General features: G+C 46.7%; 1 protein-coding gene across 1 annotated transcript in view; it reads left to right on the forward strand.

Annotated features, from left to right (window-relative positions):
- The window catches only part of LOC142013565 (ovostatin-like), a 61,970-nt gene that overhangs the window by 19,398 nt on the left and 29,275 nt on the right, over positions 1 to 13,297 (forward strand). Inside the window, exons 9-17 of the mRNA XM_074995166.1 lie at positions 883 to 997; positions 1,420 to 1,529; positions 2,449 to 2,607; positions 3,913 to 4,137; positions 5,201 to 5,258; positions 7,710 to 7,855; positions 8,243 to 8,392; positions 10,378 to 10,548; positions 12,946 to 13,078. Coding sequence (XP_074851267.1) covers positions 883 to 997; positions 1,420 to 1,529; positions 2,449 to 2,607; positions 3,913 to 4,137; positions 5,201 to 5,258; positions 7,710 to 7,855; positions 8,243 to 8,392; positions 10,378 to 10,548; positions 12,946 to 13,078 — 1,267 coding nt within the window. The remainder of the gene's footprint in view (positions 1 to 882; positions 998 to 1,419; positions 1,530 to 2,448; positions 2,608 to 3,912; positions 4,138 to 5,200; positions 5,259 to 7,709; positions 7,856 to 8,242; positions 8,393 to 10,377; positions 10,549 to 12,945; positions 13,079 to 13,297) is intronic.

Genomic DNA, 13,297 nt, shown 5'->3' on the forward strand with positions numbered 1-13,297 from the left:
GGTGGGGAAGCCTTTTGTCCAGGACATTGGCTTCCTTCCTTTCTATCTTAAATGAATTTAAAATAAGGCACATTTATTCCAGTATATGTATATCTACCCCGGGTCTAATCAAGGGCATTTAATCCCCTTTAAATTCACAACCTACCTTATTACAGATTAATAACGTGTGGGCAGGTCTCAAAACAGGCAAGTCAAACTCAAAGTCTACTCAGGTCCACACAAATGAAAATTGATAGTTTTCAGGGTCACCAAAGAAAATGTACTTCTATCAGAAAGTAATAATTATTTATTATAATAGATTATGTTTTAGGTATGCTCTATAATGTATTTCCAGGTCTTGTTTAAATATAATACAATATTTTAAATGAGAATTTAATACGTAATATGAATGTTATCTTTTTATAATTTTGTTAATAGTTCCTAAAATTTGATGTGTAAAATTGTTATTGGCTCATATATAACAATTTTTAATGTAAATATAAATTTAAGGTACTCCACACCCTAGCTAGCTCCTAGCTCCGGGACCACAAAAAGGTCAGTCAGGCCACATGTGGCTCCGAGGCCACATGTTGGAAAACGCTTGTCTAAAATACCACGTAAGTGGTACGTTTTGAGAGGGGAACCGAAGCCACAGGGGAGCAGGTCAGGGAAGGAAAGAGTTTCAGTGCAGTGGGCGGAGGCACAGGAGCAAAGGAGCAGCTGGGTGTGGAGCAAGAGGGCAGCAAGAGGACAAGCACAAAGAGGTAGGTGGGGGAGATGAGTGGAAGCGCTAAAACCTGCAGTGCTTCCCAGAGGAGGGGAAAGAGCAGTTGTCTGACCATTGGTGCCAGAGAACTGGTCTCTTTCCCTTCGAGCTGACTGGGTGGTCCTTTCACTTTTCAGCTGGGGAAGGATGGCTGCAGCACAAACATCATCAGTACCAAAACATTCAAGCTTTATAGCTCCAGCATGTTCGGGTACCTGGAAGTGGAGGCGATCGTCACAGAAGATGGAACAGGCAAGGCTGCTGAGAAAGAAGACTAGTTTATGGCTGGGGCACAGGTTATGGTCTGAGATTTAGAGGCCACTTTGAGAGATGGTACCATTTGATGGGTATCTCCGATGGCTCTGCACAACACTCAGTTCCCCATCAAGTGAACGATTTTACAAGTGCAGTTATCCCACACAGGGTGCTGGAGCCTGCATCTGAGCATACAGCGCGGCGCTCTTTGAAACGATAATAGAATCATAGAATTCGAGGGCTGGAAGGGACCTCGGGAGATTATCTAGTCCAGCCCCCTGCTTCCAGCAGGATCAACCCCTACTCAGTCATCCCAGCCAGCACCTTTTCAAGCCGGGACTTAAAAACCTCTAGGGATGGAGAATCCACCATCATCTCCCAGCTCTGATTCTTGTCCCTTCTTTTTCTCCCTTCTTCAGGTGTGCAGATCATAGGCAGTGAGTACGTTTCCATCTACCAGGACAGGGAGAGACTGTGGTTTAAGAACATGGACACGTACTACAAAAGGGGAATTCCTTACTTTGGAGAGGTAGGACAGCAGAGAGAGAATGTGATCTCTCTGATGCTGCGCATGGCCATCCCCTACGTCCAGTGGCAGGTTCCCATGGTCACATCACATGGCAGAAGCCCCAAATGCATAGCTCTGCCATTGCATTAGGGCTTTCAGAGAAGATGAGGACATGAGGCTGGGTCATGGAAACTTGCACTGTTATGTGAAGGTGGTGGTGGCAGGGGAGATCTGTGCAGTCAAAATGACATCAGCCCTGTGGGGACAGGGAAGAAAGTGTTTATAGCGGCAGGGGCGATGGCCTTTGTTAAAGCAAAAGATCACTTCCAAGCTCCTGAGCACTGAAGGATTCATGACAGCAGCCTGAAGAGGGCATCACCCTTGCAGCTATTCTCACCTGGAAGGCCCAGTGAGCAATAGCCTGGGTCAGGATATGAGTCTTTGTCTCCCACTTGGTTGCATTTAACCTTTCTGGGGTGCTGTGAACTGACCACTAGTGAAGACTGGGATGTGGAGGGGGGGCATTCCCTGAGAATATTTTTCACCTAATTCTGTATATAAACCTTTCCTTCTCCCCTCCTCAGTGGGAATATTCCTCCTGTCTACCTTTGGAAGGGAATTTCTCCTCTCTGCCCTGAACAGAGCCCACACAAAACACTGTGACGGGTACCTGTGTTTTAAATACACTTTGCCATTTGATGGCATCACCTGTCATCAGTGGCACCTCTACTCAAGTTGTCTTCAATACCAAACATGACATGCTAAGGGGGATAGTCTCAGAGGGGTTGTTGTGTTACTCTGTAGTTTCATGGATCACAAGCAGTCCTATAGTAGTAGTCTTTAAGGGGCTACAGGGCTGCTTAATATGAAGAGGGAAGTAAATGAAGCTTCACCTGTCCTGTTTGTTTCCTGAACACCTGGGACATTTTTGTTTGTTTAGATCCAGGTGGAAAAAGAGGATGGCATCCCTGCTGCCAATGAGACCATCAAGCTAGAGCTCAATGAGAAATATGTGGCTCACTATATCACAAACAAGAACGGCATCGCTTGGTTTTCCATCGACACCTCCACATTCTTTGAGCCCTTGATAAGGCTGAGAGTAAGTGACAGAGAGAAAGGCTCTGCTCCCCAGTCATGGCGGGAGGGAGAAGCAAGCTGGTCTTCTCATGGGAAATAATGTTCTGGGTGAGTTCAATGTGTGGGGAAGCTGCAATTCTCTCCAATGCCACCTGCATCCGTAGGGAGGGTAGGAAAGAAGGCAGGGGAAGACATGGCTTTTAGAGGAACTCAGTGGGCTTGTTTTCATTTGGTCTCCCAATCTGGACCCAGCACCAACTTCAGATGTGCCTATCTCAGAGGATGACATGAGGACAATATTCATCAGAGAAGATAATAATCAACTCAGTGTGATGGTTTCAGCTGTCCACTCTATCTCCCTGCTGTGTATCTATCTTCCAATTGTCTCCTCTCCTGGGGCACAGAGATCTACCTTCACTGGAATGAAATATCCCATCCATGCTGGTTGCCCACCTGCCCAGTTCCCATCTTACCAGCTTGCTCTGCACTTTGGGCTCCTGTACCGTGGGTGCCTCCTCTCATTTTGGTGTTATCCTCAGTTTGATCCTGGCTCAAGTTGCACCAAAGGAACAAAAATACAAAGTAGCTGTTCGGGTGGCAGAGGTTCTTGCTGGATGTTGTCACTTCATCAAAAATGCCCGTAGGGCCTGCAAGAGCAGCTTGTCTAACAGGCAGGATCAGTGCTTAGAGTGGCAGACTGCCTCACTCAACTGTCCCCAAATCCTTCCTACCTTCCTCTCTCTGCAGAACCCCTTCCATGCCTCGTTGCCTTTCCCCATCCAACCTGAGTGCACAGACTTCCGAAACCAACGCTTCTGTCACTGTTGCCTCTCTTTCACTCCCTCCCTGCCTCCCAGACTGCTCCAGAGCCTCCCTGGGCACATGCTCTCTTCATCCTTCGCTTTGGCCTGCAATGGGGAGAGGAGAGATAGCAGCAAATCTGGGCTGTCTGGGACTGGTACTTTACTAGCTCTGCAGAGTCCCCTAACATCTTATGTAGCCATGACCAGCCTCACAAGTATATCCATGGACTCATCTCTCTTTGGACACCAGAGAGGACTGGACATGTTTAGGACTCCAGAGGACTAGCACAGCATGCAGCCTAGCTAGACTGGACGCGTAGGAATTTTCACACAAACTCTAACATAAAATATTGGAAGAGTTATTAAACTGAATAGCTCCTAAAGTCCATTTCCCACTGGTTTACACAGGTTATCTTATCTCAGCTGTGAATAAACATTTCTGCCTCAGGTGCCCTTTGATGCTTTCATTTCCTCTCCATTAGATCTTCAGTTTGCTTTATTTTTTTTCCTGTGTCTCTCCTCAGGCCACATATGTACTAGATGACTGTAGAGACCTTGGCTTGTTGGACCCTTACACACCTGAGGCCTCCTACTCCGTCCATCGCTTCTACTCCCACACTGATAGCTTTGTGAAGCTTGAGCAGGTCCCAGAGATGCTGAGGTGTGGGCAGCAGTGGGAGATGACAGTGCACTACATTTTGAACAAAGAGGGATACGGCGATGCCACCAGTGTGAACTTCTACTATGTGGTAAATGCTGGGCGGCTGCTCTGCTTCCCTAAAAGCTGCCTTGGTTTTAACCTGGGCTGAATGCTGATTAAGTCAGAAACACGTAAACTACCCACTCCAGGGTTTAAAAAATCACAATGGATGCATTGTCTTGTTGATGGGTTCCTCCAGGGCTCTGCCCATTTAAACATGGAACGAATTAAACATCATTCTCTAAAGTCATTCAGGGCACTGTGAGCACCACCCAGTAGAGAGCAGAAAATTGCCAACAGGGGGGCTTTTCCTCAGTCGCAAAGGCTACGTTTACTCGGCAGAGCTATTCTGGGATACCGAGGTAACCCAAAATAATTACTCTGCATCTAAGACAAGTACTTGTGTTTTTGAAATATTTTTTGAAATACCCAGCATATTTCAGCATCTCTCTACACCTTGTTGCAGGATGAGTAAGGGATGCCTTGAAATAGTGCAGTTTTTGACATAAATGCTGAAATAGCCTATTTTGAAATTAAATCAAAAGAGGGTAGACAATTTGCATAGCGCAAAACTGCAAATTTGCAAATTTGCATAGCGCAAATTGTGTATCTTTTTTGAGTTAAGGCTGCAGTATAAACGTAGCCTAGTGCTTTATAAATGCAAGTCAGGAGACAGTCTCAGGTGGATACCAAAGCACAGGAGTGAGGGGCACTGGCAGAGCTGTGAGGGGAGCCCAGGACTGGAATAGCAGAGGGGCTGCAGGGCAGGGCTGAGGGGCACTGGCAGAGCTGTGAGGGGAGCCCAGGGCTGGAATAGCAGAGGGGCTGCAGGGCAGGGCTGAGGGGCACTGGCAGAGCTGTGAGGGGAGCCCAGGGCTGGAAGAGCAGAGGGGCTGCAGGGTAGGATTGAGGGGCACTGGCAGAGCTGTGTGCGAGGAATGGGGAGACACTATCACAGGAGCTGCCCACAGTTACTCCCACGAGGCTATCATCCCTCATTTTTGTGAGCACCAGACTTTACAATCCTGATCATTACTGAATGCTAGATATTTACTAGCCCATTGAAACTGGACTTTCTCTGATCCCATGTTATGGTGTCTTTTTGTGCACAGGTGATGTCAAAAGGCAAAATTGTTCTCAGTGGTTCACAGCAAGTCAGCATCAAAGGTGGTAAGTCTAAGGTGGCAGAGCTGGAAAACAAAGATGTGAATACCAAAGTATAAGCATAAGCATCTTGGGCTACAAATGGAATACAGTGGTTGGCTGCAATCTGTTTCCATTAAGTATTATAGACCTATCGTTGACATAAGCCACTACCCTCCCATCATTAACACTGCAAGTGGATGTTAGCAATTCATTAGGTCCATTCACTAGCATCACAGCCAAATTAATCCCATTGTTCCCAAGTTGAATGATTAACTGGGAGTGATACTTGGTGTATATTTGTTCCTTCCTTTCTCTTTGTTTTTTCCTCAAGGGTAGTTTGCAAACTGTTCACTAAGGCCATATCTATACAGCAGCCTCATTTCAAAATAAGCTATTCCAGAAGAGCTATTTCAGAATATCTTACTTCAAAATAACCCAGCTACACACAAAATGCTTTCCAAAATAGCTCTCAGCTATTTTGAAATACAGAGTCTACACACATAGGCCATGACCACACTACCCCTCCCTTTCAGAAGGGGCATGCAAATTACAGCTGGTCAGAAATGCAAATGAGGTACTGATATGACTATTCATTGCCTCATTTGCATAATGGCAGCCACCCACCCCGTCGAAAGTGCTGATTTCAAACTGAAAATAACCCTATAGCTGGGGTTCGTTTGAAAGGATGCCCTAATTTCAAAAGCACTCTTCTTCCCAAAAAATAAAGCCACTATGGTTTATTTAGGTGCACTATGGCTTATTTAGAAGTAGGCTCTATTTCCTGTCTACACAGCCCTTATTTTGAAATAGCTATTTTGAAATAGGTGCCATTCATTGTGGAATGAAGTTTGCCTATTTTGAAATAGTGGTTGCATTGTGTAGATGCTAACAAAGTTATTTTGAAATAAAGGCTGTTATTTCAAAATAATTTTGCTGAGTAGCCATACTCTAGGACTCCTCTCGGTCCCTAATCTAAGGTATGTGAATGATCGGCTAAGTCAAGTGATATTGTTTCTGACTGGATGACTAACCTGTCTTTAAGTGGTTGGTTGTCAACATTAAGTTTGTAAATGTTTTTTTCCTGTCACAACAGAAACACGCGTGTTGTGTGTTTCTCACCCAATCTCATCCTCTAGGGCTGGTGTCATCTATTAATCTAGTGCCAGTAAGACTATCTCCTTTTCATGATCATAACAGCCTGCTGCTATCTTATGCCTGCCAGCTAAATGACTTCTCCTGGAGGTAGACTCCTGGGCTGTTGGGTGCTGAAGGTCCTGTGTTCACAGTCTGTGGCCAGTGTTCTCAGTCTCAGCATGCACCATGCTTGTAGCATTCACATGCACATTTTCCTACCCAGAAGTGAAGCTAATAGAATTCCTCTCTCACTGCAGCTCACCTACCACCCTGCAAGGTGCTGAGCTTCTCGGTGTTGGCAACTGGTATTTTGCTGACAGGAGGTGTTTGAAGGCTGATGAGAGCTGGGCCTCCCATAACCTTTTAGTTGTTACCTTATTTCCACTGGGGATTCCTCCAGGCTTGCACTCATGTATTTATAAAAGGCCACTGTTGGATTCCAGGAAGAAGAGGAACTAGCTTTCAAGCACCCTGCCCCCACCCATATGCACACATTCATTCCCCCCTTCACTCATTCACTCATGCAGGAGAACTCACAAAGGTGAAGAGCTGCACAGGGACAGTGGAGGAAGCCAAGGCAGAGCAGGTCTAGCTGATTGTATGACCCCCCCTTGTCAGCTTGCTCTCTTGTCCCTGGGGTACTCAGGAACAGTCTGTACCATACATCCAGGGGGAATGGGGGAAGGGCCCAAGGCCTTCCCAGCCAGCTGACCTTAACTCCTGCAGAGAGGTGACGGCATGAACCCCCTGTAGCTTTGCACCAATCTTTGTGGACATTTTAGTCCACAGATCTCGTCCTGTCCCACTGCTCAAGGACACTGTCTGACCATGAGTCATCAGCTACCAGCAGACGGGTCTCTGATCTTTTCTTGATTGGGCCTCTTTCTGTTTCTTGGATGGGTTCTTTTGAAGAACTCAGCTCCTATTATTCTCTGGCCATCCAGGTGCTGCTGGCAGCTGGTTGTCCAGACAGGCTGGTGTCAGGGACTGATTTCATTGTGTCCACACCCACATTCACACTTTCTTTACTCACGCAAAGGAAAGCCCCCTTCAGAGAAAGCAATTTCTATTACAAAGGAACAGTCAGAATTTCTTACAGGCTAATGGTATCACTAAACAATTTCTTACTGACTTATAATACTTAATATAGACACAGCAGCTGCTACAAAACAAAGCTCACAGAAAGTCACAGGACTTATATCTGCATTGCACTCGACCGAGCGGAGGCTCCATATGACATTAGCTCACTAGCAAAAATATTAGTTCATCCATTAAATCCCTGACTCTTGCTGCCTCTTCTCTTGGCTTCTCCTTATTACTGGTTCCATGTTCCTTCTGCAGCTCCCTCTGGCATGTTCTTCATCCCACTGAGTGTCGATGACAAGCTGGCTCCCATTGCCCAGATAATGGTCTACACTGTTCATCCTGGCGGCGAGCTGTTGGCTGATAGCACCAGACTCCAGATTGAGAAATGCTTCAGAAACCAGGTGAGAGCTCTGCTTCCTCTTCAAGGCCCACCCCAGATCACCACAGGCTGAGCGAACTGAGCAGACACGACTGCAGTCCTGCACTGTGGATTCTTACTGGGGCAGAGAGCAAAGAAAATACAAACGTATCTGGAGGACTGGGTGGATGTTCAGGCAAAGTGAGGGCTGCCAGTAAAAATGGGGGGAGGGAGGAGCAGGGATGCTTTGCAGGGTCTTTGAGATCCTGTTTGCCCTAGAACAGGGCCTCTGAGAGATTCTCTTTGGTAGTGAGGCCTTTGTCCTTCAGGGGATAGAAGGAGGCTATGAAAAAGGGTGAGTACCTGCTGATCAGCTCTCAAGCTTCACATGGTACTCCTAAGGCACTCTGAGTTCTCCGCTTCCTTCCAGGTCCAGATGCAGTTCTCCAAGAATGAGGGGCTGCCGGCCTCTAACGTCAGCCTCCACCTGGAGGCTGCTGCCAACTCCTTCTGTGCCCTGCGGGCTGTGGATGAGAGTGTTCTACTCCTGAGACCTGAGCTGGAGCTCTCTGCTGACACTGTAAGCCTGGCTGCAAATCCTCTCCTCTCCCTCCTCGGAGATGTGCAGAACGCTGTGCTCCCCAAGGGGGTTTGTAGCTTAACATGGCAGGGAAGTCTGAATTCTGGTTCATGACCATGCTTCCAAAGAGCCTTCTCCAGCAGCTACACACTGAGGTATGGTAGGGTGCAGCGGGTGTCATACACCTCCAGCCACAAAGAAACATCTTTGGCTGTGTTGTAAGTTATTGCAGTACCTTAGTTACTACCTTGCAAATCATGGCTATCTAGCCTCAGGTCATAGGCACTTTTCTGGATGCAGCAGCAGACAGGGACTCCTGACTCCTGGGTTCTGTTCCTGCTATTGGACTGTCCTACTGTCTCACTCTTGCAATCTGTGCCATGGGCATGTTAAGTACTTTGAAATCTACTGATGAAAAGCCCAGTGGAAGAGTGAGCTATTACGGTTACAATCAAGCCTTGAGATAGGCACAACCAAGTTGCGTGTGTCTCAGGTTAATGCAACTGCCGCCCCTGACAGGATCGGGAAACTGCTCCTTTCCGGGGCGGCAGCTGCTCCTGTCGGGTGCGCAGCCGCCAGTCAGTCTGCCATTCCTGACATTAGCTGGGAAACTGCTACTGTCAGGGGAGGCTGCCTGACTCTTGGCTGCTGCCCCTGATGGGTAGTTTCCTGGTCCCTAGAATGGCAGGCAGCAACCATGGTCAGATTCCTGGCTCCAAGCAGCGGAGGGGAGCTGCTGCCCTACTCAGTTTCCTGACTCTGCAAGGGGAGGGGAGCTGGGAGCCACGCTGCTTCCTGGTTTCCAGCTCCTTGCCACTTTTGGGACCTGGGAAACTGGCCCGCTCATGGATGGGTCCAGTTTCCTGGATCCAGCAAGTGGTAGGGAGATTGGAACCAAGCTGTCCCCTGGTTCCTGGCTCCCCCACACTCACTCACCTTGTGGGCTGGTCAGTTTCCCAGTTCCTGCAAGCCCAGGGGAGCCAGGAACCAGGCTGCAGCCTCATTCCTATCTCCCTTCAACCTGAGCAAAAATTTGAGTTACGTGGGAGTTGCAGGAATGGGAATGTCAGAAGCCTTCATCACCAAGGTCACTTAATACACTTAAAAGTGGTATATAGTCTAGGGAAGTAAGTAATTACTTACAAATGGCATCTTTTAGCTCCAGAGGGTTTGCTCGTTGAGCCTGATCTAACACCTCTAGAAGTCATTTGAATCTTTCAATCAACTTCAGGGACCTTTAAATCAGGCTCCTCGTGCAGAAATACTTATATCTATTCACTTTAATAAGAAAAAAATGTTTGCTGATTTTTGCTCCCATGCATCCTGCAGTGCCAGCACAGCTCAGAGAGGTGATGAAGCTATTCCTTCTTGCACACTATCAACACAATGATTTGCTAAGTTCCAGCCAGGTACAACTGTGCAAATCTATTGCAAGCAATGGGATTGTCCAGGTGTCACCAATGGCCTTCACTGGCTTATCACTGGCAAGGATGCTCAGGACAGATATCCAGCTTGATGCTCATATCCCAGGGCAAGTTTGTGGTGCTGGCAATCTGAGAAAAGAATCTGGAATTGTTGGGAAACTATAAACGTGGAGCTCCGTGTTCCATTTTTATACAGTCACTTTTCAGAGAGCTGTACTATAAGAGAGGTGGTTTTCTCATCAAGTTGGAGCATACCATTACTGTGTACATTGGATTAGATTTCTGAGATGGTCTCTTAATGCAGGAGGTTGCATGAAAAGGATGGTCTCTTCTTCACTGTGTTTTTTATCTTGTGTTGCTCCAAAGCCATTGGGAGTCCACTCGGTTTTAAGAGGCCAAAAGTATAAGTCTGAAACAGCCTGAAGTGTCTGAGGACAATTTTCTTACTGGGATGGATCAATGTGGAATTCGCTCATGCCCTGTAACTGCCCGTGACAATGCAGGGATTTAGAACTCTCAGACTTCTCCTTGTTCTCACCTGATTTTATCCTCTCTTACCAGGTGTACAACCTACTTAATGTGCATGCTTATTATGGCTATTACTACAATGGACTCAACCTGGAAGATAACAACAAAGAGCCGTGCATCCCAGTCAGAGAAACCTTTTTCAATGGCTTATACTATTTGCCTGTGAGCGTTACTTATGATGGGGACGTCTACGAGATTTTCAGGGTATGTCTTCTGAATGTTTCCCCCAATATTGCAGCCATTGTATTGGCTCCAGAGGAGGGGTAGCAGAAGAGGGGAAAGGTATAGAAGACTACGTCTCAAATTGTAAAGCCCTGCTCAGGCAATGGCTCTCCACTGCTAGAGGGAAGGTGGATTCACCACAAATATTTGCAATATCTCAAAGCACCTGTTTTCCCCTGGTATTAGCTACGTCTACACAGGTATGCTACATCGAAATAGCATCCCGGGCCCGGGCGTAACCCTGCTGCAGCTCCTTAACCTTACTCCTGACGTGGTCAGGAGTGCGGGCAGGGTGACCCTGGGCAGCCAGGCCCTCGACCAGCTGAGCGAATGCATCCACGTTCCGCCTCTTGCTCCCCATTACCTGGAGCACCTCCTCCGCACCCCAGAGCCCCAGCAGGTCCTGGATCTCGGCTTCCATCCAGGAGGGGCCCTGCTGCCTCTTCCCTGGCTGGCTGCCAGCCTGGGAGCCCTGGGTCCCCTTGCGGGGGTGCCCTCGGGATGCTTGGGGGGCTGGCTGGCTGCCATTGCTGCGGGATGTTGGGCTGCGGCTGCTGCAGGCATGCAGGCTGAGCGCATGGCAGTGCTGCTGCCTGCACGCACTCTTAGCTTCCTGCACAGGAATGCAGGGGCCAGGGAGCTTTAAGGGGCCGCTGCACGCGGCGACCATCGAGCTCAGGGGCTGGAGAAAGTGTCTCTCAACCCCTCAGCTGATGGCCGCCATGGCGGACCCCGCTATTTCGATAGTGCGGGATGCGGATCGGCTACACGTGCCCTACTTCGACGTTCAGTGTCTAAGTAGGGCGCTATTCCCATCTCCTGATGTAACTATATAAATCCATGATCCACTCACACCTTGAATATTGTGTCTGGTTCTGGTCACTTCATCTCAAAAAGAAAAAGCAGAACTGGAATAGATTCACAAAAGGGCAACAAAGACGATCAAGAGTATGGAACAGCTTCTGTCCAAGGAGAGAATAAAAAGATTATGGGTGTTCATCTTAGAAAAGAGATACAACAGAAGTCTATAAAATCACAAATAGTGTAGACAAAGTGAACAGAGAGTGTTATTTTCCCCCTTCACTCCGAACAAAAATCGGGGGACTTCTGATGAAATTAATAGGCATCATGTTTAATAGAGGCAGGAGGAATTTCTTTTTTCTCCATGCACCACGCAATTAACCATTGGAACTCATTGTCAAAGGATTATTTGATGGCTAAAAGTATAATTGCATTCAAAAGAGAATGGAGTCTGGTCCTGGAGGGTAGGTCTATCAACAGCTATTAGTAAAGATGATCAGGAACACAACTCGGTGCAGGAGAAGGACCCAGAAGCTGGGAGTAGAAGATGGAGCAGGTTACATTATAATTACCCTGTAATTATACATTAGTTAATCAATGTAATTATTACATTATAATTACCCCCACTGAAGCTCAGGTATAGGCCACTGTAGGAGACAGGATACTGGGCAAGATGGACGCAGCAAAGCCATTCTTATGTTCTTCCTAAGGAAATGAAAAATGGCAAGGGAAATGTATGCAGCACACAAGTAGAATGGACAGGCTGATAGCAGTCAGTTCCACTTTTAGCTTCTGTTTAGCACACGTAAGACATCCACACATGCTGATAGTTAATGGTTATTAACTTGCTGACATCATGGTAACTGATGGCCTGGAGGAAGGAAATGAATGACCAAAGTAATATGAAATCTTAGCCCCACGGAAGTCAATAGTAGTTTTGCCATTGACTTCAGTGGGTCCAAGTTCTCATTCTTTGTATTAGCTCAAAACAACAGTTCCATGTCTAGGGAGTGGCATACAGACAGTTTCAGCAAACTGGCCACAGATTATATTAAGTTTTTGTGTATATATGATTTAAGGATTAAATTATTATTTGGTATTTTAAGCCTGTTATGGACACACATGTTGTATGTTATAGATATTTATGAGAACTTCACAAGGTGCTTTAAGTTATTATAAGCATTTTATTGACCTGTTGAACTCCGTAACAATCTGCAACTGATTTCATTTTTATGAAAACATTTATTAACTCAAATGCTTACTAATAGTGAATAAAATGACAGCATTGTGGAGTGGTTTGAGAATGATTTGTGAACCAAAAAACACCTAAGCTCATCAACCTTTTTGCTCATCAACTAACAGATACCAATTGTTACTCATACAGCCCCTAAAACTACATTTATGCCGTGCTCCACCACTGGAGTGCCCCCATAGACTGAGCACCTATCCCCTAGCAGGTCAAACTTGTGGAGTTAATGGAATTCACTGCTACTAATGAACAGAATGTGGGAGAAATGAACTTGTCTGGCTGTATATTAATGCACTGAACAATGTAATTATTTTCTTATTTATTTTAAGGATATGGGCTTAAAAGTTTTTACGAATTCTACAGTACGGAAGCCAGTGCTGTGTCCATCTGACCACCCATGCTCAAGAGACTCTACACCCATTTACGGTTACCCTGCTAGACCTGAGAGCCTTGGTAGAGGTGGTAAGATGTAAAAAGGGGTGGACTGCATGGCTTGGGAAGTGAAATATGGTCTTTCCAGGTCACCTGTTCCAATCTGATTGCACCTAAATCATGTCCCCCATGTGGAATGAATTGGTGAATCTGTGTGCCCAGCTCCTAGTGGGAAAAGCTTCCATGTCCGTTTGCATGAGCTGGGTCCTCCTTAGCAGACTGAATGGCGAGAAGGTTGCAATGCTGCCT

The sequence above is a fragment of the Carettochelys insculpta genome, chromosome 1 (genome assembly GCF_033958435.1).
Source record: "Carettochelys insculpta isolate YL-2023 chromosome 1, ASM3395843v1, whole genome shotgun sequence".
In the NCBI taxonomy this organism is placed as follows: Eukaryota; Metazoa; Chordata; order Testudines; family Carettochelyidae; genus Carettochelys; species Carettochelys insculpta.